Here is a 27,709-nt window from a genome sequence, read left to right as displayed (position 1 = left end):
ATATTTGAAGGAGTCTGTTTTTATTTCATGTATTAAATATTTTACCATGGAAGCTCATTCAGATGAACATGTATTTTCCAAGGGTTCCCCATAGGAACAGCGTGACACTATTTAGTTTAAAAACTTTACAATAATCAAACATTACAGACAAACAGACAAAACATACACAATTATCAAAAACAACTGCACTCATGTAATTCCTTGCCATAATTTGAACCTCTGCAAATTTCTGGAGTTCTTTACTTCAACATGGCAGTGAATTCCAGGAAAAAGCAGCTCAAAGGTTATGTAAACCACATCAGCAGAATACTGTATATTTAATATTACTTTGACCACAAACTCACTATCTGACATGGACTTGTGTTGCAGTTTAAGGTTTACACCAATTTTTAGGGTTAGTTTGAAAGGAGGTTGAAGTCAACTGTATATACAGTATGCATTACCCTGGTATCTACAGTAATGGTATCATCTGCATAGAAACTCTTTACTCTGTTTATAATGGTCTTGTATTAAGATCTGCCACTGTTATGATCATCCCCGCCAAAATTAATTTCACATAGACACTGGTTTCCAGAGAGGAAAACGCCTCATATTCCGTTGACATTCCACTCACATTTTAGCAGAAAAGTGTACCCAACACTTCTCAGTATTTGTCTCTTTCAATACACATAGCTTATCCAGTCCACTGGTTAAAAGAAAACCACCTTCAGATTACTGTGATGGGTTTTGACTAACTTCTGTATTATTCTGATGTGTATTGTCTAATTTGTGTATTATATTTCAACTAAACTATAACTATAGAAGGTATAAGTAGCTGTGGGATCTGCAGTTGTTCCGTATCTTCTGGCAGCAGTATTACATTAGGTTGGTGTTATCAGGTGTTGAATTGCATAATATGTGTTAGTTCTTTGCCCATGCTTTTTATTACATTTACTTTGAAGTCATAATTGCAATGATATGGCTAGAGGTTGCAAGGTACTGTCATACAATATATTGCACTCTTTATTTTCTTTATATATATTTATAGTTTATCCTGAAAAATCTTGACAGCGCATCTACAGGATCAACAGCTTTTGCAGTACTAGGTGGCCCCACATTTACCTTGATGTAAAAAATTTAATAACATACTTGTTTTAAAATAGACGCTCTTAATTCACTTTGTGTTGCACCTGTCTCCAAATGCAATTATTAGCCATCAGTGAAGTAGAAAGCACTGTATTTAGCTGTGTTTATTGTGCTGGAGTTATAATTTAGGGGTAGAGGGTTGCTGCTCCCTTTGCCTTTTCAATTACATTTCTTTGACTTATCCCCTAAATCCCGGTGATGTGTTTGTTTCAGTCATGTTTTCATTTACAATGTTTTTGTCCGTGGTTCCTTAAAAGGTCACACAACATGCTGTTCACGTGAAACAGAAAGGATGCTTCCTGTTTCAAATGTTAAAATTCGGGAAGTGATTTGAGATTGGATGGGGGTTGCTAATTTATTGGTGACTTGCATTGTTTTTTTTGTGTAACTTCTGTTAGGGCAGCAGTGTGGAGTAATGGTTAGGGCTCTGGACTCTTGACTGGAGGGTTGTGGGTTCAATCCCCAGTGGGGGACACTGCTGTTGTACCCTTGAGCAAGGTACTTTACCTAGATTGCTCCAGTAATAACCCAACTGTATAAATGGGTAATTGTATGTAAAAATAATGTGATATCTGTAAAATGTGATATGTTGTAACAATTGTAAGTCGCCCTGGATAAGGGCGTCTGCTAAGAAATAAATAATAATAATTAAAGGGCTACAACTATGTTTTTGAATGTGTAAGTACTTAAGATATATACCAATTTGACATATTTTAGTGTCATATCTCCATTCCAAAATAATGCCTCGAGTTCAGATGTATATTTGCAAATATGAATGAGGGGTTGGGTTAAATATCAGCATTGTCTGTTATTTACAACTGCCTTGCGAGTACATACAGCAAAAGTGCCTGGAGACTTAGCTTGTGTCTGCTGTAATAATAATCTTTCCCCTAGGTCTTCAAATCAGGTAAAGTTTCCTTTTTTGTCTCATGTCTAACACTCTGAAATAAGTTCCCCTGCCCATCCACATAAGCAAGGAAAAACTGAGCAATGTAAACATTTTAAAATAAAAAATATATATTAAAATGATGAAGTACGAAAATCAGCACATGGGCAAATATTCTGTTCTCAGACTATCCTGAAAAAGGCAAGATAAATCTATCCTTACTAAACCCAGAACATTAGGGACTGATGACGACAGAATATAGATGGATCAAGTGCAGATTACTCTGCTAAAGGTCTCAAAATGTCTAAGGAATGAGGCTTTTGTCATCTACAGTATGGTTTTCTGCAGTATGAAATTTGGGTTTTCCTTTTTTCTATTACAACAGACTCCTCATGACCTTACAAGTATCCTTTCACAGCTGAACTCAACCCATGACCTTCCGAACTACTGAATCAGTTGTTTACTTAAAAAATAGCAAAATCCCTTTCCGTTCTTTCACAGACTAACAAGGGATTTCAATCTTCTTTCCGTTAACTCTTAAAATTCTGTTCTTGAGATCACTGTGTGCTGTAGAAAGGGCCCAAATAAGCCCTTTGTCCCTTTAGCTTCTCTTTGCCTTTATCACATACTGAATTCAAGATCTTCAGCGGGAACCAAATCTTTTTTTTTAAGTCCTGGATATCTCTGTTTCATTTCTTTTACATTGTGCAACATTAAGCAACATTTTAGAAATTCCAAATCTGTGGAACAGTTAAAAAGTAGTGGAGGTTGAGGGAGCTTTGATTTTAAATTGAGTCTGTGCCTTTAAATCAAAAGGGGAAAAAAAAGCTTTCCTACAGCCAGCATACTGTGCATTGAGCAATGTGCGAGTCGACTTTGTTTTCATATCAGCTTTTGTTTGAGAAAGGGGAGAGTAAATACAGAAATATGCTCACGCTGCTCATTCCCTTATCAGTTGCAGCAGCTGAAAGTTAATCAGAATGATTCCTGCAGAACATGCCAGGAACGCTCAGAATATAGTTGATGTCGTTTGTAGCAGAAGTGTGTGAGCACGTACAGTATAGCAGTCATGTTAAAAGATATACATTAGTACAGACAACAGTGTAATGGGTCTTACTACAACAGCAGTTAGAATCGTATGACCTCACTCTACTTCTTTACAATAAAAGGGCAGACCGCATAGTAGGAAACACGGCAGCTAACTGTACCTTGGGTATGAATCCACCTAACTCTCAGTCATTTAAAATACTTTCACCACCTCACCTACTGTATATCTCCGAAAGACAGAAATACTCAGAATTCATTAAGCTCTGGCCTTGCTCTGAAGCTCTTGGTTCCACAAAGCAGCTGCTGATTGGCTGTAGGACTAGCTGCTTCTACTGCTAATATCAGTTACTGGGGTGTCCTGACATTTAGATCTGTTGTCAAGCACTAAACCAAAAAGGCCATTTAACAAAGCTGCTGAAGGCTGGCCATTTTTTAAACATACATTTCCTTTGTCTCATTTCATAGTGCATGTATCTTTCCCAGTATGTGGGTGTGTAGATTACAGGAAGTAAGGTTGTTAAATCATGTGGAAAGCCAAGGCAATTATTTGCTGTGTTGTACAGTACTATAGGGTTTTAATATACTGTCGCTGTGTATTTATGGTAAGAATTTTTGATTGGTGGTGGAAAATCAATATTTCGTCATTGACTTTTCATCATATTTTTTTTCAGAGTTTAGTATTACAAAATATATTTTGTAATAAAGGGTTTTCATTGTTCGATTTAAATTAGGGACATGAAAATGTATTATATCTGAAATAAATAAATGTTTTAATCTTTGAGCATTAATCTGTCAGCATTATCTTCAGATTTTAGGTAACTCATTTTGTAGAAAAACTAGGATTAGTTCATTAGGGCGGAGATACAGGGATGTAGAGACCTCTTCTCATCTGAGAGGAAAAACAGTTTGTGAATTAAACAACACTGAAAAATCATGAGTCACCAAAGGTTTTTAATAATTGTACACTTGACGAAGCACAATGGCTACTATTTCACAACAATAGTGACTATAAACAATGACGAAGCCACATGATTGATTAGTCAGAATTTGAATTGTGTGCTATTAAGCAATACCTAGAAAATAGGGACAAATCTCCTTCATATTATAATCATCATTGTACCGGTAATATAGCCCTTATGAAATATGTCATTTTGTTTCAAATCTATAACTATAAACTATAGGCCATATGTCTAAATTATTATTGTGCTATTAAGACAGACAGACAGACTTCATTTCACTATATTTCTGTCATTAGTTGATATGATATAAATAATTCCTGGTGGAATCTGGTTAGAAAATAAAAACAATATTCTATTAGCCGTTACAAGATCTGAAAATACAGATAAAAGGATTGAATAAAAAAATATAAACAAGGCCAAAGGCCAAAGGCCAAAGGGGAGTGTGTGGGTATTTTAACTATGCCACCTAGGTCTGTGCCATTTGTCTTCAGAGCTGTGTCAGGAAACCCCAAATGATCTTGGAAGCTCTCCAGAAGACTCGTTAAAAAGCATATCCGAAGCTAACAAGGAATTTTCTCTGCAATTCTATCTCCACACATCTGTTTTCACGTCACTAACTAAATCGTCCCGAGGTTTGTTGAAATTCAGTTGTCAGGTTTGGCTGCAGTAGAAATTTTCAGGCCTGGCAAACAGCACATTCCATTTGCAGTGAAACTGCAAATTACACTGTTATTGAGCCTGATTGTACTTTTTAAAAAGGCCAGCTTATTATACAAACCCATAGACAAATAAAAGAGTAGTAAGCACTCATTTGTTTGAGAATGTGCTGCTACTCTGAATTTAGGTACTGGTAGACCGTGGGTGGAACTATACTGTGGTTTGAACATTATTTTAATGGTGGTCAAGAATCACAATATGTTGCTGTAGTAAGTTGCTTAGAGGAATATTAATAGGGTTCAAGTAAAACTCTATTTACCCAATATAGGAGAGTGTTTTGTACCAGAACCTTTTAAATAAACGTAGACTGTGTTCATACTTATAAGCCAAGAACAACTTAAAGACAAAACCAAAAATGCACCTTTAAATCTGAGACTACTTGCAATTCCTAGTCCTCACAGATATACAACTGTTCTCTGGCAGTTCAGCTCACTTGGGTCGTGCTGCATTCTATGCAATACCTAATTCACTACAATATGTACCACAATTAGATGTTGCCATAGATCTGGGACACAACAAGGATGCTGTACTTTTTTTATTGAATCTGCTATAACCTCAATTGGAAACACATGGTTATGGATGACTACAGCACAGATTCAGGGATAGTGACAGTCTTATCACAAGGTGAGGACTGTAGGGTTCAATGCCAGTGCAGTGAGAGATTTGAGTAAGCTGCACCAAACTCTTGGCACACAGCATTCTCCTGCGGAGGAAAAACAGAGACGTGGCTGGACTTTACCAAAAGCTGAAAGATGTGGTTTACGAATAATCAGAACTAAAAATCCAGTTTGGCCTGTGTCTCACTGTGTGAAATGTGGAATTCTTGTGCCTCAGTTCTACTCAGCTGTAAAACTGAACAGAAACCCCCACTGGAAATGAAATGCTGCAGCTCAGTTTCCAACAGGGAAAATTATTTCTCAATAAAGAATGCTTACTTGCTGGTTGTAAATCAAGCTGCCAAGGGCAGTTCTGATTTTTAAACCACTCATCTGTTTCTAATTCTTGGACTTTCAGAATACATTTCTATTTCTTTTAAAATTGCCATATAATTTCACTGTCATTTCCTTTAAGAAAAGCTTCTTTTTCCCCCGTCCGGCCTTTGGACTGGTTACTATGGTGACAAGTTGACTTAGCATGGGTTACATTGGCATATTTTTTGGAATGCCAAAATTAAATACAAAATCTAATATTTATTTATTTTTCTTTGTTTTTCTTTTAAGAAAGTAGGTCATGTACCAGATTTTATAGCTGAAATTATCCAAGTTGTTTTCTATCCAGGAGGGAACAGAGTCCAATCAGATTCATGTTAGTTACTTAGTGCCTTAAGGAACTGATAAGGGAGTCTATTCAATGTAGCTAAACAACAGCAGGTCTAAATACTATTGAAATAATTTAAAAGGGGTGTACTGAATAGACACATGCTATTAGAAGTTAATCATAACCATAAAAAGCATATTTTCATTCTCTAAACAGTTGTGCTATTAAGATATGTTTCTGTTCAGATAAATTAAATATAATCTAATAGGGTCTTTTAAATTGATCTTAACAGCGGTGGATCTAAATATATCACTTAAATAATTTAACTATGAACTTTCATATTTTTAAATATATTTTTTTACAGACAAATAAACTAAAGAGACACAATTATTTAAACAGTGGCTGTACTTAGATCTGCCATCCTTTAGGTGAATTGAGAATACCCCAAACAGAACTGAGGAATGTTTCCATACAATTGAAGAACTAAGAATGAGTGGGCTATTTGACCACATTTCTTTATTTAATGCTCAACAACTTCTTTTCTTGATTTTTTGTTTATTTAATGCATACAGATTAGTGACATTGGGACATATTTTAATTGCTTTTACTGATCTGTAGTTAATGCTCAAGAGACCTTGAATTATAGGGCTTATTGAAGTTGCTTGGTTCTAGTTTCATAAAATGAACAGGTGTTTGAAACAAGCTTTGGAAATACTATATGTATGGTATATTTTTTTCTGCAATGGGAAATTGCAAAAAAATAAAAGGCAGCTAGAATTTTTGTTTACAGTATCATCTCATTCGCTGCCCAAGAGTTCCAAGATGTTCTCCCATCCAAGTACTGACCAGGCCCAACACTGTTCAGCTTCTGTGACATGACAACTTCAAAAGCCAGAATTGAGACACTGGAGATAGTCAAAAGTAGCACAACATAAGGTCACAGATTTCTACATGATCTTCAGACACATATGGTGCATAAGAGAGACTAGGACTGGTGTTTAGGGAAGAACCCTGACATAGTTCCTCTTTCACTATCCTAGCATGCTTTACTGTCATGCTTTTATGCTGTCATTTTCTACAAATTGTCAAAGGTGAGTACTAACTGCTACCTTGGCTAAAATTTAACCAAGTTAATTTACTTTTCCACCATGGTGTGGTACAAAGTCTCCTCAAAACAAGCATGTAAGCCTAAAGCACAACCCTGAACAAATACATTGAAATAGTTGATTCATCTCAATGACGTGTGATTTTACGCTTTATAGCAAGTCTTGGTCATACACTGAAGTGCAATGGCAGTCTTAATGAGATATGCATGCTGGATGCAGTTTTGCATACATGGGGTGTATTGCTTTATGCAGTCTAGAAAACTCACAACAGTTTCAATTTAAAAGTATATAAACAAACCTTCCTGTACTCATAGCCTGCGTTTTGTCAACTTTCCCTTTTTAGGATTTACTCAATATGTACAGTGCGTTAGGATACAGTATATAAATTGATACAGGTATGGAACAGAATATACAATAAATGGGAGTCTTTGTGAACAATAACAAAGCATCCCCATGGGCATAATATAAGACGAAAGGCATTTCTGATAATGCTATGTAAACAATAATTAGATTGGAGATGTGGCAGTGAAAACGTTAATTTCTAGTGAACACCTGCAATGAAAGAATCATAGAATACAGCTGTGTAAGGACACAAGCGTTCATTTGAGATAAATACAGACTGAGTTGGACAGAGAAATGTACTGAATTTTTAGTGTTGATGTGCAAGTGATACACATTAACTGTTCAGTCACCCCATTATGCTTACAAAGAGAAAAACTCAAATTTGCATGGTATATAAAATATTCTATAGGGTGCTATATGATACAAGCTGATATCCACTGTGGGGTACAAATAAGCTTGTATTGTAAACAGCATCCTATTCTATATTGTTTATAACATATGGTTAACTACGAATAATTAAACAGTACATCTAATTTCACTGTGATTTGTATCCAATACAAACTATCTGATACAAGGACATTTCAGATAGTTATAGTACATCAATATCAAGGTCTACTATTTATTATAGACACTTACACAAATTCTGCTACCTTCCTGTAAGGTTCTTGGAAGCCAAATATTTGTGTTACACTGAGACACCAATTACTAGCTAAACAGTGGCTACTGCTAGAGTGAGAGTCATCGCTCTATACCATGCTCTGTAAGCATTACACTTGTTCTTTGCTGTACTGATAAGAAATGAAAAACACACTGCACAAAACAATCGGAATATACTGAGCAGAATTCCACAGTGACATGAGATAAGGCAGTTCAATCTGTTGGTAAATACAGTGTTTGACAAAACAGTTAGTATATATCACAATTGGGGCTTGTCCTAAGTTAACCTGTATTTTTATTTGAGTTATTATTATTTTTTATTGTATTTTGAGACTTGGTTATAAAAAAGATCTACACTCGAAGAACATGAGCCAACCTAAATCAATTACTGTTACACAGCTGTAGGTACTCAAGTAAAATAATAAAGAATGTATTTGTATTGCAATATGGAAAACCTATCACCATGTAAAACTTATGTGTGAAAGAGGTGACATCATCAGAATAGGACTGCTGAATGGCAAGTGGCCATATAAAACAGACTCTACATTGTAATGTACTATACCAAAATGGTTACTGTGCTACTAAACTGAATCTAATTTAAGTCACCCTCACTGTAAGAACCTGGTACTGTTGGCCTTTATAGTTTTTAATTTTAGTTTTGTCTTCTGGAACACCTTATTTTTAACATTTTTGTAAAGGTCAGTTTCAGTTAAGTTATCTGTTTCCCCTAACTGTCTAAACTAATTTTCTTATTCAGGTTTTCATTTTCACTTTCCTTTTTAGTGCTATTTGTAGTATTCATATATTTTATGAATTCTGTCAGTTTTGCTATTTTTTGTGTGTCGGACCAACTAAATTGAGCTTAATTCCAGTTCCTTCAAGTCTGGCTTCCCTAATCAAGTCATTTAGTTATAGGAGAACACTTTATGATGTATCATTTTCACTGTAATTACACATGTATTTGCAGTTACTGTATATTGTACAAACCATCAGTGTAATTAATGGCAGCAGACTCTTACTTTTTCAATCTTTTAATGCAAATACATTGTTTTCAAGTCATATTTGAAGCTACAGAATAGGATAATGTGATAAGAGACCCTTCTGTAACTGTGTTGGGCCTTTACAAAAGTCTTTATAGTTATAAGGGACCCAATGCATAACTTCTAACATCTACGGGGCCCAGATACAATGAGGGAGACCCCTTCCTGCATAACAACGTATCCCTGCACATACACACCCTCTCTCAAGATTTATATTTTACACAAACAACCACTGAAAGGAGGAACCACCCAAAATAAGACTATTGTTCACACAATCAGCCAAACTTCCCTATCTTCCCCTTTGGGGCCGGTAACCATAGCAACATCCTGTCGAGCTCCATTAGCCAAGGAGAGATGAATGTCTTTCCTCCACCGTGCACTCACGGTCATTAAAACAAAAACAGAAGGCTAAGATTGGCAAGATTTTCTTAGTTAGTCCTTGAAGCCGGTCGCTTAAAGCTAAAGACCTGGCCTGGTTGTTAGGAGCTGAGGGTTGGAAGGCAGTGTGGCCAAGTATTTATCGTGGGAGGCCTAGTGATTAGAGCAGAGGGCTGGAGGCAGTGTTAGCACAGGGTGACAGAAGGGTCTACAGAGGCTTAAGCTGAGTGCTGAGAAGCAACTGTTTAGTAGTTGAGGATGAGGATATCAAAAAACTGTAGCCTAATTGTTAAGGCAAATAACTGGGCTAGACGCTTACAGCTCAGTGGTGGAGGGCTGGGAAACATTTCAAACATTTCCTATTTTTCTTCCAATTCTCAGTTAGCTTGAAATAGCCCTCTAACAGTATATTAACCAGCTCATAGAACTAGCTTTAGGCTTTATAGCTGAAATTATTCAAGCTTGTGAATTACACACATTAACCCTTCCTTCTAATAGTGCAAACCAGATGGCGACTAATCCTCTAACACAATCTTTGGTCAAAAGGCTATTGCACAAACCTCTAAGCACTGAGATACCTAAAAAGAGTAAATATGCCGAAGCAGCTTTAGATATATATTAAATAAAATCAATAATGGATGCCTCTGAACTTACACTGTGAGTTTAGGTTTCCATGCAACCTGGAGAGCACTCAGTTCTGTTTGCCCTTAAGGGAACCTTTTTTTTTTTTTTAAACAAACACTCAAACAGAAAAATGGAACACTGTACACTTGTATCTGATTAGGCCACCTCTTGACAAACTCACCTGTTTACCCTCCAAACAGCCCATAAATCAAGTTGCATAATCCATCTAGAGGGAGCTTATCGACTCACAGGCCTATTGTGGTCAGCGATAAGGACTGCAAACCGGAGATTCTTACCGCTAGCCCGAGCTCAGCTCAGTTCACCTCCCATGTAACCCTGAACCTGCCGAGCAGTGATACTGGAATCATGCATTACACAGAGCAACCAGTTTATATGGAAAGCTCAATTATAGGTTTAATGATTAACTTATAAAAAGCTATATTGAGGGCAGTCACAATGCTGTAACAAGACACGACTGGCCTAAATGCAGCCTAGTGAGTACCAAGGACTTAGAGCATTTTCTTATGTTGAAAGGAAACAAAGGCAATTTTGTCCCATTTGGGCTACTTATGTGTCAGAACTTTCTGAATATCTCTTGTAAATACATGATCACAATTAAATAAAAATATCTCTATTCTTCAGTCCCCCCCCCCACTCCGTTCGTCCCCCCCCCCCCCCCCATATAAAATATACTGTAAAATACAAAATGCTTGCTGTAGAACCCACAGTAGCAAAGACAACATTTTATTTTCGGAAATTACCTTTTCACTCCTCTTGATTGAGATCCAGATTGAAATTATTTAAAGTGTAGTAGCTAACAAAATAATTTCATAATTCTTACCTGCTATGCACTTAAATTCACCATATTTTATTTTAATATAGATTCTACATTTGGTTAAATAAATCTCTGTTTGCTAGCCTTGCTTTCAAGTATTGTTACACTTTCACCTGGAGTAAAATTGTCATTAACCAACCAACTCCTTCCCCATTTGAAGACACAGCCAAGGTATAACGATCCAGGAAATAAAAGGCAAGGAAACTGAGAACTTTCTTATCTTAGTGTAGTACCAGGAATCAAGTGTGAAAATGGAAGACATGTTTGCAAAACAGCATATTTGGGCCCGAGATTGTTAATGGAAGATCATGTCGAGTAAGTTTTATGGAATCATTTTGTAACATACAACCACTTTATGGGGACCAAAGGGCCCCTAAGCTTCATTATGTCATGAGCAGGTATTCTGTTGTACCTTGGGGGCACCAGCTCAGGCCACTCCATCACTACCTGGCCACCTCAATCCAATCTTATGTCTGTGTGTCGTGCAGCCCTGAGTACAAAGAAAAAGCCCCTTTCACTAAAGTGGGTGTGGTAAAAAAAAAAAGCTGATTTAGCACCGGTATGAACGGGGCAACATTTCAAGTAGTGACATGCTTTCTCCCTGAATAGCAGAATGCATTTTGAACATATACAACAGAGAAAACATGGATTGGAGTTCTGTATGGTTATTCTTTTGTCAATGTAATTGTAATGACGTGAAAACGCATATCAATATAGTGAATTAGGCTGTTGACGAAAGAAAAAAAAAGTCTACATGAGTCTGTCCACTTCCGGTAATACGTTTTTAATTACAATTCTATATTTGCTTGAGGATTATTATATTGTTAAGAATTTAACCTTTCTATGAAAACAAAATGAACTTTTTGCTGAATTCTAAAGCATGTACAGTAAATAAAAAATACATTAGAACATTTTTGTGTAGAATATTCATAACATTGTGTCCAAAACAGCATTTTCTTTTTTTTTTTAGAAGTACAAATTATAAAAGAAAACCTATATTTGATCTGTATAAAACCTCTGAATTGTGATGCGCCACCTCACACACTCCCTTCAATGGACACCAGTGCTGTGGCTGGAAGTGGGTGTGGTATGTGTGAGGCAATAGTTAAAGGCAGTCCGCACTCTGATTGGCTGAAGTCCCGGATCGGTTCCTTGGTGGGAGGAGCCTGCCTGATTCTCACCATCTGAAGGGGGGAAAAAAATGGAGTGTAACTAAGCTGTTGTATTCTGCAAAACAGCAACATCTGGAGGCAGGGATGTAGGAGGACAGTAATCTGATAAATTGTCCAGAAATGTTGGTATACTGCTGGGAACTTAAGTCTCTCACTCGTAACCCATGACTGAGTCCAACGCACAATTGCTGCTTTTAACAAGTTTGTTCTACATACTGTAACCCTAAGGCCATTTGTTCTGAATTATTGCATTAATAAATATAAGAGCTTTTTTATGTTTTCTGTGAGACTAACAGTACTAGATTATCAAACCTTTTTTTCTCCAAACTGTAATTTTTTAAAAGTTCTGAATTCAATAAGAAATGTCTCAAAAGACTACTTAGAAGCCTGTGTGGTAATGCCAATTTGAAATAAAAAAAATATGGTATAAAAAAATATGAGGTAACAAGCTCAGGTGTATCTAATAATAAAGCTTGGTATAGCTAAAATGACTAGGCAATGGGAGTTTATACCCCTAATCTGCTGTCAGAAATGGTACAGCCAAACTGCTCTCTTAAGTAGTACCTTTTGTTGGTACATTCCCGCGTGTAAACTGTACTTTGTTTATTACACAGTAAATGCAACCATTCACTCCCTGCCATATTATTTTTGCAGTTAAAGCCAACTGCATCATGCACCACAGTTTAGTAATTTTGACAGCCTGTGGCAGTGAGGGCTGCAGTGAGGGCTGCAGTGGTGACGTCAGACCAGGAATTGAAACAGAAACACAAAAACGTACGGGGCTAAACTGAGCCGCAATGGTGCTCAGCTTTTTATCTATTAATTAAACAAACAAAACAGTTAAACAAAACACACCAAAACAACTACACTTTGTAAAACGAGTACCTTAGTTCGCTTTCTGGTAGCATTCGCTCTCGTTCTTAACTCCTCTCTATTCTCTTCTCCTATAATGATCTAGTGGGTCTTTTTTATATTCTGTGGCTGGTGCCTTAATTACCCATTAAACAATTACCTTTTTAAGGCTCCAGCCACATTCCCACAAGCTTTACTGGGATGGGATTTAACCTCATCCACGGTGACTACATTTTACAGGACCGGCTTTTTGCCGGTCTCAAATAATAAACAGTAACATCGGATGGCTTTCATACGTCCACACACAAATTATAATAATACAATACAAATAATATAAATGAACACTGTGGGCAGCAGTGTGGAGTAGTGGTTAGGGCTCTGGGCTCTGGACCGGAGGGTTGTGGGTTCAAATCCCGGTGGGGACACTGCTGCTGTACCCTTGAGCAAGGTACTTTACCTAGATTGCTCCAGTAAAAACCCAACTGTATAAATGGGTAATTGTATGTAAAAATAATGTGATACCTTGTAACAATTGTAAGTCGCCCTGGATAAGGGCGTCAGCTAAGAAATAAATAATAATAATAATAATAATAATAATAATAACATACATACATAAATACATTAATATGCACAAGGGGTGGGCACCCGTCACACCGCCCAATTGAGAATAAATCACAGTCCAATTAGTCATTTCTTCCGATCAACAGGTCTAATGTCAAAAAACATGTACACATATATCTATATGTCAGTTTAAGGTAAACTTTGAAGAAACTGAGTCAAGTAGATCAATGTTACTGGCAATTTAATGTTGCACCTGTCCACTTGACATTTTTAAGCTTTCTGTATTTGTGTTGTGCTAATTCATCAATACCATATAATGAATCTCAATGAAATGTTTACATTTATTTTTGCTTATAGTTTATTACTCCTAAATAGAAGTTCTGTTATCTTGTTAAATTACAAAACTTATACATTCCATAAAACTATTAAAACCTGCAACATATACAGTCTGAACAACTCCAGCGTGACTCCTTTGTTGGATATGCTGTCCTTGGACTCCTACAGTTGAACTTGTAGTTGTTATTTGTATGTTTAGATAGCGGAATAGATTGTCTAGTCAGACATCCCGGCTGGCCTGGTAAAATGATTATTAGTCTAGTTTATGGCCCCCCCAAGGTGGAGAATGGGGAGGTATATATGCCATTATAAAAACAACTGGTTTCCCTCTTAGAGTTCAGCAGAGGAGCAGGGGGGTATGGGAAGGCTGCCATGGCAATGCGACTGTCTGCCTAAGGATCCTCTTCCTGCTAACATTATGCTGTGCTGTCACACGCTACCTAACAAAGCTGCTCAAGTGACTGTTATTTAAATATATTTAGACAAAAGATCTGTGAATCTTTTTAAAGTAATTTGGCAGGGGCAGATTTTTTGTAACCTGTATGTAATTTCAGCTAAGACATCAGTGTTAGCATCTGCCTGCTTTATTTCAAAATAGTGCCATGAGATATTTGATACTGTCAAAACAGTAGTACTTTTTACAGACATATTTATCTACTAGGAAACATAGAAGGTAGTGGGGTGTTTGTGAATGGGGAAACAAAATGTGGATGTTATCTGCATATTCACACACACACTTTGTTACAAATAAAAAGTGTCTCTAAACCAAATGTTGCTAAATGTTTTGACTAATTCATTTAGACCATACTGAAACAAAAACAATAGGAGGAAAAGACACCTGTGAAAAACTGGCGAAACTAGTGTGAAAAAAATCCACACAACATAAGCAACTTTTTAGGATTATATGAAGAAACGTTTTACTGTACACGCACCAAAACTGAAGCCATAATGTTAAGTGTATTGGCTCCACTTACAAATGGAAAACTTAACAGTGACCTACAAATCAACTCTTCTGAAAAGTATTGCGATAACCAACATTAAAGGTAGGCCAAGCTTACACTGTACATATGTATACGTTTGTATTTATAATGTATTAAATTACTACTTGCATACTTTTAATGTAGTTACTAAACTACATTAAAAGTATGCAAAATAATGGGGTAAAAATAGTAATACATATGGTTATTACAGTTAAACTTGGTCATGAATTGGAAAGGGAAGGTGCAGTGGTTGTGCAGCTGTCCAATGTTTGTTTGTTTTAGTCAGTATAATGTGAAAACAGTAATAGTGATAAAAGTACTCTATTGAAATAAAAAAAATATATTATATATATATATATATATATTTAATCTGAGTTTTGGAAATCTGGTCACCCTACATCAAAGTTATATTAACAAGATCAGACTGCATGACGTCTCTAATATCAGCTACACAAGTTGAAAGACTTGAAATGAACACCTTAAAAAATCTGCCACTATATAATGTATCTGGCAGAGGCCTCATCTTGGATTATTGCCAGTCGGCACACTCACTGGTCATTTCATAAAAAGAAAAAAAACAAAACATGATAACGGAATATAGGAACTCTATACGTTATCTGACAATCACTGAACAAGACAGAATGACCTTCATTGAAAATAATAAACGGAACACCATTTACTATTCTCAAATTTAAATGATATCCTTATTTTAAATATCAGATACAAAAAACAAGAACACGGTGTACTGAGCTAAACGGTATGTATTTGTTAATGTAGATGATACATGGCTGTATTGAACAGCTGATTATCTAAGGCAGGGGTATCAAAACTCCAGTCCTCGAGGACCGCTTAATCTCTCAATTAAGTTAATTGATCTAAATATTTAATATTTAATTATTTTACATTTGATGATTTAAAAAATGCACTTGATTCAAGGTACACTACCTATAAAACAACATGAGGCCTGTCCAATTAATCAAATAATTAGACCAATTAAGTAATTGAGTGGAACGAAAGCAAGAAACTGTAAGTGTTTGATATTCTGGATAATAATTAACCTCAAAATATGTAAATGTTCATGTAAATATTACATGGGATCATAGTCACAAAACCCATACTGCATGTTCTTGAATTACTTAATCTGTATGGGATAAACAACGATGTTAAATTGGTAAAAATAACTGTGTAAAACTGTGGATTATTTTCTTACTGATTCAATATTGAGTTGTTAATGCCACTTAAAATGCCATTTCTTCCTAATTGTTAATTGTTCATTTGGTAATTGGATTTATTTTTTATTTTTTATCTTTTGTTACGCTTCAAACAGTTAAAATGTTTGACTCTCACATTGTGGAATGCTGTCATGAGTTCCTGTGAGTTTCAGTTTTTAAAATCCCACTCACACAGACAAAATAAAGGAATGCGATGCACCAACGGAAAGTGAAGTTAGTGATCATTTTGCCGAACTTAAAACAGATGATGATCTAAATATCATTGCCAGAGATCAGTTTTCGAGAATTACTCAGCCAAAATGTAAGTAGGCTGTAAGCTTGTTTGTACAATGGTTAAATGAAAGAAATGCAAAAGCTGAGTTTACTGCTAACATCCATGTAATTGATGGAGATTTAGTAACTAATAAAATTGCTGTTGTTCCTGAAGCTGTCCAGAAGAAATGTGAAACACAAATTAGAAAGGGGGATATTTATGAGGAAGTGAAATTGTAATTATGAAAACTTTTTTTTTTTACCTTATGTTAGTGTATAATTTTTTTTTTAACAGTATGAAATACTGAACTGAAATCGTAAACCCTTCTCTAAGTGTTTGAAACGTGTAACACTATAATTAACTAACTGTTCAAATGATTGTTGCATAATTAAACGATGTTCGCTTTTCTGTTGAACTGTGGTTTTGTTGTAAAATTAACAGTTTCCTGTGGATTGTAGCATACACAGTGGTTTCATTAATCAACAATATAGTTTCCCCACACTCCTCTTCTCTTCAAAGCCAGTTTTACAGAATTATTAAATTAAAAGATCAAAGGGTGACATCACAGAAATATTTTAAGTTCTAAAATGATCTTTGCATTACAAAGTAAATCCTCCACAGAAAATACAGTGTTTGAAATTGACTACACTTAGCTTTAAAACCGACCCAATTATTTTATAATAAACCATAAAGGGGTTTTGCCTGACAATAAATTACTTCAACAAAGCCCCTTGATTGTATTACACTTCAAGTTAGGTACTACAATGTATAATGCTGTGAGCATTCACATAGCGTCTACTACAACTCTTTTGAATCCTTAAGCTCTAAATTAAAGTTAAATACCCTATACCTCCCTGTAAGCATCCCCCCTAAAATCATAATAAGCTATAAACGGAGATTGCAAACCATTAGTGAAGTGCATTGTGGTCCGTGAAAAGAGATCTCCCCAGCTCAAGCCCCAAGGGACTGTAAAGTGAGTCCCGGACAGCTGTGCAGAAGCCTACAGTAACAGTTCCAAAGCTAAAGCGGTCCTGCACTGATTTCAGTTGGACAATGCGCCCCATTATAGCTCATGATCCTCCCAGTGCTGTCAAGAGACACACTGATGGCCACCACCAAACAGAGAGTGGGAAACACAGACAGCATGGCATACAGCAGCCCAGAAATGGGTCAGACAGACAAACAGATTGATACGCTGCTGAGTGATCAACAATGAGGTGGAAAGAAAAAGGAACACATTCATATCTACAGTAAACAAATGTTTTGACTATCTGCTAGTATACTTTGAGATTAAACTGACGTGATTCTGTTATTTATGTTAAGGTGTTATTGCTCTTGGACAATGGTTAACCAACTGGTTTGCAGTAAAATGGAAATGAAATTGGATTAACTATTTGGTTGATTCCAAAGGGGTCATCTGCCATGAATTTAACAGATACAGATGTGTTTACAAGACAGACAGGTAGGGAGGTAGACATCTGGACAGTTTGTGAGACAGATGCAAACAGACAAATTGGTACTACACGAAATATTAGTCTATGTAAACTTTGTATTTTTTATATAAATTTAGTAGTTGCCAATTTGTTTTATCCCGTTTTTCTCCCAATTTGACATATCCTATCATATTTTTAAGCTCAGCTCACTGCTACCACCCCTGCGCTGACTCAGGAGCGGCGAAGACGAACACACGCTGTCCTCCGAAGCGTGTGCCGTCAGCCGACCGCTTTTTTTTCACTCTGCAGGCCTGCCATGCAGCCAACCCAGAGCTACAGCGTTGGAGGACAACGCAGGTCTGGGCAGCTTACAGGCAAACCCGCAGGCGCCCAGCTAGTCCACAGGGGTCGCTAGTGTGCGGTGAGCTGAGGACACCCCGGCCGAACCAAGCCCCCCCCCCTGGGGGGGTGCTTGGCCAATTGTGAGCCACCCCCTGGGAACTCCCGTCCACGGTCGGCGGTGGAATAGCCTGGGCTCGAACCAGTGACCTCCAGGCTATAGGGTGCATCCTGCACTCCATGCAGAGCGCCTTTACCGGATGTGCCACTGGGGAGCCCCGTAAACTTTGTAGTTTTTAGATTGTTTGAAGATGAGTTCATATTAAAGCCATCCAGTAATTTGTGTAAATTTAGGTGATGCTTGGCAGGGTTAGATTTTAAGGTTTTTTTTCAGATTGTCTCACAGACAAGTCCAAGGCAGATCACTGATTGTTTTCAGATTGTCCCACGGACAAGTGTGGTCATTTTGAAAGAAGCACATATTATAGCAAATATAATATCTGATACCATAAATGGTTAAAAAAAGCTCCCAGTTTACATACCTTTATCTGCAGGTAGCCTGTTACCATTTCACCTCCAAGGTCATTTTACCTCAGCAGTGTCTTTGGGGTCAAAGCAAATCATGTCAGTCATTAGGGGAAGCAACTGGTTTGTTAATTGCAAGAAAGAAAGCGTTGAATGGACAATTTTACTCTCAAGGTGAAATAACCTAGTTAGTGCAAGGTTTCCTTACTATGGTATCAAATATATATTTTTAAATAAAAATATATTTTTGCTATAACATGTTTCTTTCAAACCTTCAAAAAGTAGTCAACCAGAAGCACACCACGGGTTTATGGAATTATTTAATTATATATAACCTCTTTAAATGACCAGAGGATGTAGTCAGCACAAACATAGGCATGGGCATATTGAAAGAAATGTGCTGTTGTTTAATCTGTTCTACCTGCAGCGAGGAGTCTGCTGTGTTACTACTGTGCTACAACCCCACCCCAGCAATAAAACTGGCAAAAATTAGAACACCCCCCTGAAAACGTGGTGATCCATCACAGTCCATCTCTCCCAAGGAAATGAATTATTTCAAACCACAAGCAGCAAACCTCCAGATACAATGACTTCTACAGTATGCTGTGCTACCATGCTGATAAAGAGAATGTCTCCTGGGAAACAAGTGAAAACAAAAATGTCCAAAGCATACTGACTACTCACAAGTTACAATAGCCCAAAGCTAAACCAATACTGTTAATAATGAGTGAGATCACTTCACCTGGAGAAAAATACATTCTCTTCTAAGGATTGCAGTGTATCAAGTTCACGCTCCCTTCCGCAACAATGCTGGTTTTCTGTTCCCACAATATGGCACTCATTTCAATCAGGGCACCAGCATTGCTGCAGGTAGAAGCTAAACTAGAAGAGAAAATCTCTTTCACCTGGCGAATGTTCCCAAGTAAAACTTGAAAAAAGTAATTCTCGATTTACCTAAAAATATCAAAATGATATGGAATATGTTAAAATAAAATTGCTGCAAAATGGGCAACACGGGGTACAGCAAAAGTAAAGTAAGATTTGTACTTAAGAATTTAGTCTTCAATTCTATAACACTAATGGGACACTATCACCCTTCATGTAAATGTGCTTTATTTTGCTCTTATCAGCCCCTATTTTACTGCATTTAATCCTGTACTTCAGAATACTGTAATCTGCCAAGTTTTTAACCTGTAGTACTTTGTATTTAATCACATCCTGATGTAACTATCACTATTTAATCATATCCTGATGTAACTATCACTATTACCTGCTGTATTATTGAATTGTGGTTTGTCAAACTTGTACTTTACTTGAACAAAAGTTATTGTATTTCTTGCTCTTATTGTATTACTTGTATTGTAACGCTTGAAATGTTTTTGCCTACGATTGTAAGTCGCCCTGGATAAGGGTGTCTGCTAAGAAATAAATAATAATAATAATAATATTAAATCTCTTGAGGTATACAATAACAGAAGCATAGCATAAAACGCATCTGGTGTAGAAAAGTCTATTTTGAGCAGACCAAAAGTGGTGATTAACCCTGTTCTAACAGGTTAATATGGGTAGGTTTTAGCTTGCACATGTTATTGAATTCATTACAACAAGTAGGAATGTTCTATATTGGTTATCAACTTGACTAGGAAGATAAAAAAAAAAAAACTTTTTTTTTTTTTGCTAAAATGTTTCTAAAACACAGACTGTAGTTTTTTTCTATTAATAAAGTTTGCTGGATTAAAAGATCGAGCTGGACCATAAACAGCAACGCTTGAAGGCCAGTGGTTGGTCCTTATCCAGCTTTAAGGTATGAGAGCATAGTGAAAGCATAAAGGGGCCATAGCTACACAGCTGCATGTCAGTGATCTCACCGCACAAAAACAGAGGCAGCTGGGAGCAGGGGGAAGAAAAAAGTATTTTGAAAAAGGCACACAGTGTCCTGTATGTGAGGAGCAGATTAGTGGACGCACAGAAACAAAGTCAAGGCCGGGTCTGAACAGGCACTGAATGGAGTATTTTAGCGTGTGTAAGTGTACAAATAAATCATGAAACAAACTGAAATAGACAAAGAGTCAAACCAAGCTGTTCCCTTGTAGCTCTGAACAACATCCTAGAGCTATCCTAGAAATTTATTCTGAAGATTCTTAAATATTCAGAATAGATTTCTACGAATCAAATAACTGCTCAATTGTAATTGCATGCTTCCATCTGCAATTCCAAAAACAATTTTATCCACAAAAGCAGTTTTTAAGATGTTTTTTTTTTAATGAGCACACAAGTCTTAAGAACAGTATCTAAAGTACAGGTAGTTGTATAGTTTGTATTATAAATTACGTATGAGAAAAACGACCAATCACTGTTAAGGATTCGTCAAAATTCCATGACATCTTTTCCTCTTCAGATGCCATCTCATGCACAGAACTTATAGTACAAACAGGCTTTTTGTCCCAAGTCGCTACTGGTCGGTGACAAAATTCCTAAATACAAAAGCACGTGTTTATAAATGACTATACAACAACCATATACTCCTATTCCATTCTTTTCTATAGAGATCAGCTGTTCTGTTATTAATCAATAACGGAACGGTGAATGAAGCACGCTAGCCAAAATAACTTGACTTCTACTTCTGTTCATACTAAAGCAGCCAAAATAACTCAACTTTGGTTAACATTAATCACATGTCCCAGGTAATACTTGGGGAGTCTTTGGAGAGTAATGAGTTGAGCCCAGTCTTAATTTCACCATGGGGAACTGCCAAAGATCTTGCACTACGATATTGTGAATTTGCCCTGGGTCATTAAAAACTAGAAATAAAAAAAAACTTTAATGAATCCTTAACAGTTTGTCAGCTATAAGAATATCTAAAAGTATCTTGAAGAACCTACCCTTAGCTAACTTGTTATATTCTGGCCTCATACCACAATAAGACCAGTATGAGCCTGGACTCCCTATTTAAACGGTTAATTTCAGGACTGTCAATTCTATGAAGCTTCCAAACAGGAAATCTGCAGTGTGGCAGCCAAAGCTACACCTGACCTTGGGAGAGCTCCACTCCATTCGCTGCCTTTAAACTGAAGCAAGTCAGTGCGTCCCACCTAAAAACAATTCTATTTTTACACTGTCGCTTCATGCTGCCACATTGTACTTTTTACTGCTAGAATGTTTGTTCTCAATAACATTCCATATAAACCAATTCCCAGGGTTGCGAGCACTTTGTAGCAACAGGATTAAAGTATAACTGTTTGTGTTTATCGTGCTCCCTCAAAATGTCAGGTGACAGCTGCCAGTTTTACATCTCAACTTGGTGTCTGTATGTTAAAGCAATTAAAGCAATGGACTGGGGAGCCAGCATAAGATGTTTTTACTTCATGTTTATACTTTAGACTCTTTTTTTAATTCCTTCAAATTCCTGTGCATTCTTTGGTACCACCTAGCTTGCGATACAAACTAAACCCCCCCTCCAGAACTGTATGAGGGTATGTCATATAAGGAACACTCTGTAAAAGGATTCCATTTTGTTTGTGTGTGGGCTTCTGCAAGGTCATAAGAATTGTGCGTACATTTCACAAAAGTAAGTAGTTGGCCACAAGTAAGTTCCTTCAGAGTTGAGGATGTTAATCTTTTAAAATCACAGACATTTTGTTTGGTTTAGCTTTTTTACCACAGAGTATTACATGTCAAACATGTCAATTTGACAGTTCAGTTGACGCATACAGCTTTACTAAATGTGAGACTGAACGAGGTACCCTGGAGTACCCCGTGCAAAACCTCCATCTTTATCAAATTATTTATTTTTGGCACAGGTAACAAACACATACAGGTATAGCAAAAACCATTAAAATGATGTACTTTAACACTAAGACATATGTTATTGGATGTATGATCATTTTATGCGAAATGATAATAAAACTTACAAAGGTCATTTTTAAAGCTATTTGCTCAGGTTAGAAATGTGCACCTCACTGCAAATGCAAACTTTTAAGAGTCATACAACTACAAAAAAACAAGTAGTAGCCCTTAGATTAATATTCCAGATTCTTTGTGTCTAGCTTTGTTGCATTCATTTGGAAAGAAAATGGTTCACATTTTGGGAAAAAAAAAAAAACTTTGGAGGACTCAAAAGTATTTTTTATTTCTAGTTTCATAACATGAACATTATTATTTTCCTTTCACAGCAAATGGTGCAAATTAAAGATGTAAAAGACCTTGGTAACTCTGTCCCAATTACTTCCAAAAGTATATATATATATATATTTGATCATATTTAAGATGAAAACCAATTACACTACTGTATGTCAATTTGGATGTAGTACATGGTACATAGTGTGAGTGCAGGTCTATGGGTGTATTCTCTTCTGTGTGTATATATTTTTGTTTGTGAAATGAAGGTGGGGCGACCAAATACTGTATCTAAGAAACATAACAAGAGTTCTACCAGCCATTCTTTATATAAAACATATGGCAAGGCAAACCAGTCGGTAGAGAAATACCTGTCCCAGTGTCCAGTCTATTTTTAGTTTTTTTGAGTGGAGATTTTGCTGAAGAGCAGTTAATGGAAATACAAAGGCTATAATTTTCTATAGCCATGCATTGCAAGGTGGCTGGTGAGTCAGCTCCTGCCTCTGGCCTCAAGGCAGACCTGGATTGTTTGAGTTTTTCTACCCTCAACCGCTGCTCTGGTCAAGTTCACAGTAAACACCGTTGGGTGGGAGTCCTGTCAGCATGGGAGTGTTTCTGTTTATTTGAACTTTTCATGCGCTAGGAGTCTCCTTTGCCCCAGATATGAACTGTCGCTTTTCTCAAATTATTTTGTTATTAAAACCTCAGGAGATTTTTTTTTTTTCCTACATTTTAAATATTTAACCTATATCCAATTATTGTTTTCTACAAAGTGAATCCCTGCAAATCTAGGCCCACAAGTCATAGCCAAACCTTTATCATTGATATCCAATTAGGAATCACTGCTTAAGACCACTGGACCATCGTCTCTACTACTGGAATGCCGCTAGGCATCATTTCCATATTAGATGATACACTATTGGTGCCAACACTATCCTGGGAGTATGCATACTATAAAATAAAGCAGGGTACTTATTGTGTGTGTGTGCACTTTTACAAACAGACACTACACAACAATGTTGGCGTTCACAAACCTGATCCACCAGACCATGCTCCCCCCTATACAGCAGTGAGCCTTTTTCTCTTGTGTTGCTCATCTCTTATTATGTTTGGGTGTGTTATTACAATCTCTTTGTACAGCTCAATAAAATGATCTTTATACCCCACCTTTTTTTCTGTGTTATCTCTGCCTTTAATGAAGCCGCACAATATTGATCATAATAATTTTCCTGTCTGCTACCGGTCCTCCAAAGGTATTATGCTACAGCTTGATGTGAATCATTGCTCTGAATCTCTCCTCTGCCTCATTCATTTTCTGTCATCTCTGCTATATAGCTGAAACCTTAAATAAACAGTACAAATAAGGTAGCCAAATGTTACAATATAGTTGTTACAGTACAAGAATGGTTGCTTCATTTTGCAGTGACCTCAGTGGCGTATTCCTACAGTTTGACTAAAATCAAGGCTTGGTGAGTTAGCTGATCAGCAATGAAATACTACACTTTGGGGTTTTTTTCTCCCAGTTTTAATTTCAGTGCAAGTCAGTAGCACTGCAAAGCTATTTCCATCAAAAGCCTATCATCATATATTATTTTATTATAGCACTCGTCTTATCTTTAGGAATCAGAAACAAAGTGTTCAGTTGAACAACTCAAACAGGATGTTTAGATGTCCCAAATTGATAAACACATGTAACAATGCCATTAAATAGATGCAATATGTGTTTTATGAAACACAGCATCTGAAGGCAGGGTCTTCTTTTGTTTTGTTTTATTTAGTCTGTGGTTTGGGTTCAGTTTCTTTGATCTTCTTTGAACTTCCTGTTGATCAGTTGCCCTGTGCACTGCTCTTTGAGCTTTTTTATTATTATATACTGTGTGAATTGTATAAATGATCAAGGACCTAGTAGGATAATTAGGGTTTATATGATGTCTCTTTTTGGTATGATTACTTTTATAGTTTAAGATTTACGAACAAAGCTTGACTCAACAAATCCTGCTGCCCATTCTACACTATCAGACTGACGTTTACTTTTTCTCAAAATTAAGCTGGCATTTTTCAAAAAGGAAAAAAAAAAACTGAATAAAAACCACTTTAACACTCTGTAATCTCAATAAACCCTGATTATCTGGCATTACCTTGGCAGTTGACCTTTGCATGTACAGCTCAAGCGCTTACCATCCAGACGTGGTCAATTCTCAGACAGTAATGCCCTTTAATCATATTTCTTTTAATTAAATGGTCAACCCTGCTTTTCAGCATTGAGATACACAATGGGGTCAACAGCCCCCTACCAATCAAGTCTTTTAACACCTACACAGTGGTTCATGTTTTCTTGGGATTGTGCGCCACAGTTCTTTTTCGAATTCAAAATATATTAGATAGCTTTTTTCCTTACTCGAGTACCGTATGCATTCAAATCTGCTGATAATGATTATGGTCATTTTACGTAGGTGGTCTTTAATAATACATAATTGACAGTATTTTAAAATAAACTAACTCATAGGATTCCCAGTGGCTCACCTAACAAAAGCACTACTCAAGGGTGAGCCACGCGAGCTTCGTACAAATCATGTTTGAGTTGCCGATGTTGAATGGGGCCCACAGGGAGCACTGCACTGGCATTTGCGCACCTGCAAGTTAGGGAGGAAAAGGGGCATAGTCACCTCATGCAGCAAACCCAACTGAAGAGGCCAGGAGGATGCGTTTGTGTTTGTGTGTGTGTATGTAGAGAGGCTGGGAGGTGCTAAGCCCTACTGCCTATGCAGTACCTGCTTTTGATGAACAAATTACATTAGGTTATTATCATAACCCTGGTTCCCTGAAATAGAAATGTAACCATTACCAGATGGGTATTTATCTCCTAAATACACTGTAACCTGAATAAGATGTATCAAAGCTGCATGTCAAAGCTTGTGACACAGTCTCTCTCAGGTTGCTAACTTCGATTTGAAGTTAAAAATTAAGTTTCATTTTTTTGTTTAGAAAATTATATAATTTAATCTGTAATCATGGTATTACTGTTTTGTGTGAGAAAGTTTTTTTCTCGTTTGTTTTTTCTGTTTTTTACAGAAACACGAACGCAGGTTTGCGTTGACCGAGCACGCACTTTGGGTTAGACTGCTTGCAGTCTCTCCTACAGTGTCTTGTTGCCACATTAGTGTCTGCTTGTGTCACTGTGATGGCTATTAGGGCTCTATTATTCAGTCTTGCATACATTCGAACTGTTTGGGCCAGAGGCAGAATAGGTTGGCATCCCTATAATTTGTTTCTGTGGTAACTGTAGGTCCAGACCTACTCAGTTCCCGCTGGTACATGTACTGTACAACAAAAGAGGTCACCATTCTGATACACTATGCAGTTGCTGTGCTCAGCTCTGCGTCGGATCAGACTGCTTGCAGTCTCTCCCGCAGTGTTTCGCTGCTGCCTTGGTTCCTGCTGCAGTACTATTGCAAAGTCTCTCTGACAGCAGGCTTCCCTAAGTCTTAGGGCTGTGTTGGTTTTGCATGAAGCTATATAGGCAGGCACACCTATATATTGCTTCTGCGGTAACTGTGGGTCACAGATCTACCCCCTTCCTAACCCGGTACACGTACCAAACAGCAAACGAGGTTACCGCACTGGTATATAACCGGAACTGAACCGTACCGAGTGTAGCGAGGGTACTGTGCCGAACTGCATCGGTTCATCATGATTCATCTACTGCCTATGCTTTTGTACCTGCTTTTGATGAACAGATTACTTTATTCAGTGCATATTCACATCTTTTCTCAAGCATTAAATTCAACACACATTTGCATTATGGTCTGCGCTGAAAATGTTAATGTATGTTAATCTTTTTTTTTGGCAGTTTTTTTCTTCTTTTCTTTTTTTAAAACGCTTGCAACTTCAGACGTTTTCCCCCTAAAGGGGAATGAATGAGAGACAGGAGCGAGGGAACCTGATCTGCAGCACTATGGCTGTAGTGTGCTGTTACGAAGCCTTCACTGAAAAGGGCGCGGGGGGGGGGGGGGGGCTTTACAAGAGCCTTGAGAACAAAGAGCCCTTTGTGGAGGGAGTGCTGAGAGAGTGATATAAAGCCAGAGCTTAGGGAGTGTTTAACAGTGTATACAGACTACATTCCTTCAATGTGATTATAAGACGGTTTTAATTTATACCACTGCTAGGAAACAGACTTAACCCTTGTGTTGCCTGCCTTAGTTTAAAAATACTTTTCTTAAACTGATATAAAGTAAGTCATTTTAAAATGTCATTGCATTTTATTATGCTTTTGTTCAGAACCTTCTCCAAACCCATAATAATAAACTTAAAATTCTACCATCAAATGTAATTAAATAAGCAATTAAACAACAGACAAGAACTTATTAACTCTTATTACAATCACAGCCCACAGGACTTATCTATACTTGCACTGATGGCAATTATTTATTTAACTCTAGCATAAAATTACTTTACAAAATATAACCCTGACAAATAATGAAATAGTTTTAGTATCTGATTTAGTTATCTTTTCCAAGTCTACAATAGCAGCCGTGGGTTTTGAGTTGTGTTACCTTTTTACATATAGGCTTGTTAAATATTACGATTATCCTTGGGTGGAAGTTATAAGATGCTGTCTACCATGTATTTCATTGAAGGGTTCCAAGTTGCTTACTATCCTACCACCCTCTTTACCCCAAACTCCCACCTTCAAACACATGACGCTCACCCCAGGGTATTCTTTTAAGGCTTTACTAAGTCCACAACCTCCCCTGAAACTAACTGTTATGCAAACGTAAAGAGTAACCTCTGAGCCTAATCTTTTAACCACTACTTTGACATTCACCCTGAGCCTAGAGACTGTACATCAGCTCTAATAACATACATCTCAGAGTTACACTGATTCGTTCAATCAAGGAGTGAAAAGGTTTACCCTACTGGAGTCTACTGTAAATAAG

The 27,709-nt window shown here is 37.0% G+C and overlaps 1 protein-coding gene across 4 annotated transcripts in view; it reads right to left on the bottom strand.

Annotated features, from left to right (window-relative positions):
* The window catches only part of LOC117421874 (DNA repair protein RAD51 homolog 2-like), a 175,604-nt gene that overhangs the window by 45,936 nt on the left and 101,959 nt on the right, over positions 1-27,709 (bottom strand). The window contains exon 10 of one of the 4 annotated variants that reach the window (XM_058987506.1): positions 11,742-12,157. The exons of 2 other annotated variants lie outside the window; for them this stretch is intronic. In XM_058987506.1, the coding sequence (XP_058843489.1) occupies positions 12,024-12,157 (134 nt within the window). In that variant the 3' untranslated portion in view covers positions 11,742-12,023. Of the gene's footprint in view, positions 1-11,741; positions 12,158-27,709 lie in introns of those variants that run through there. One more of the 4 variants, XM_058987507.1, reaches the window with a different exon arrangement.

The sequence above is a fragment of the Acipenser ruthenus genome, chromosome 15 (assembly GCF_902713425.1).
Source record: "Acipenser ruthenus chromosome 15, fAciRut3.2 maternal haplotype, whole genome shotgun sequence".
NCBI classification, from domain to species: Eukaryota; Metazoa; Chordata; class Actinopteri; order Acipenseriformes; family Acipenseridae; genus Acipenser; species Acipenser ruthenus.
Note: the sequence above shows the minus strand (reverse complement) of the source record. Positions and strands in the feature narration are given on the sequence as shown.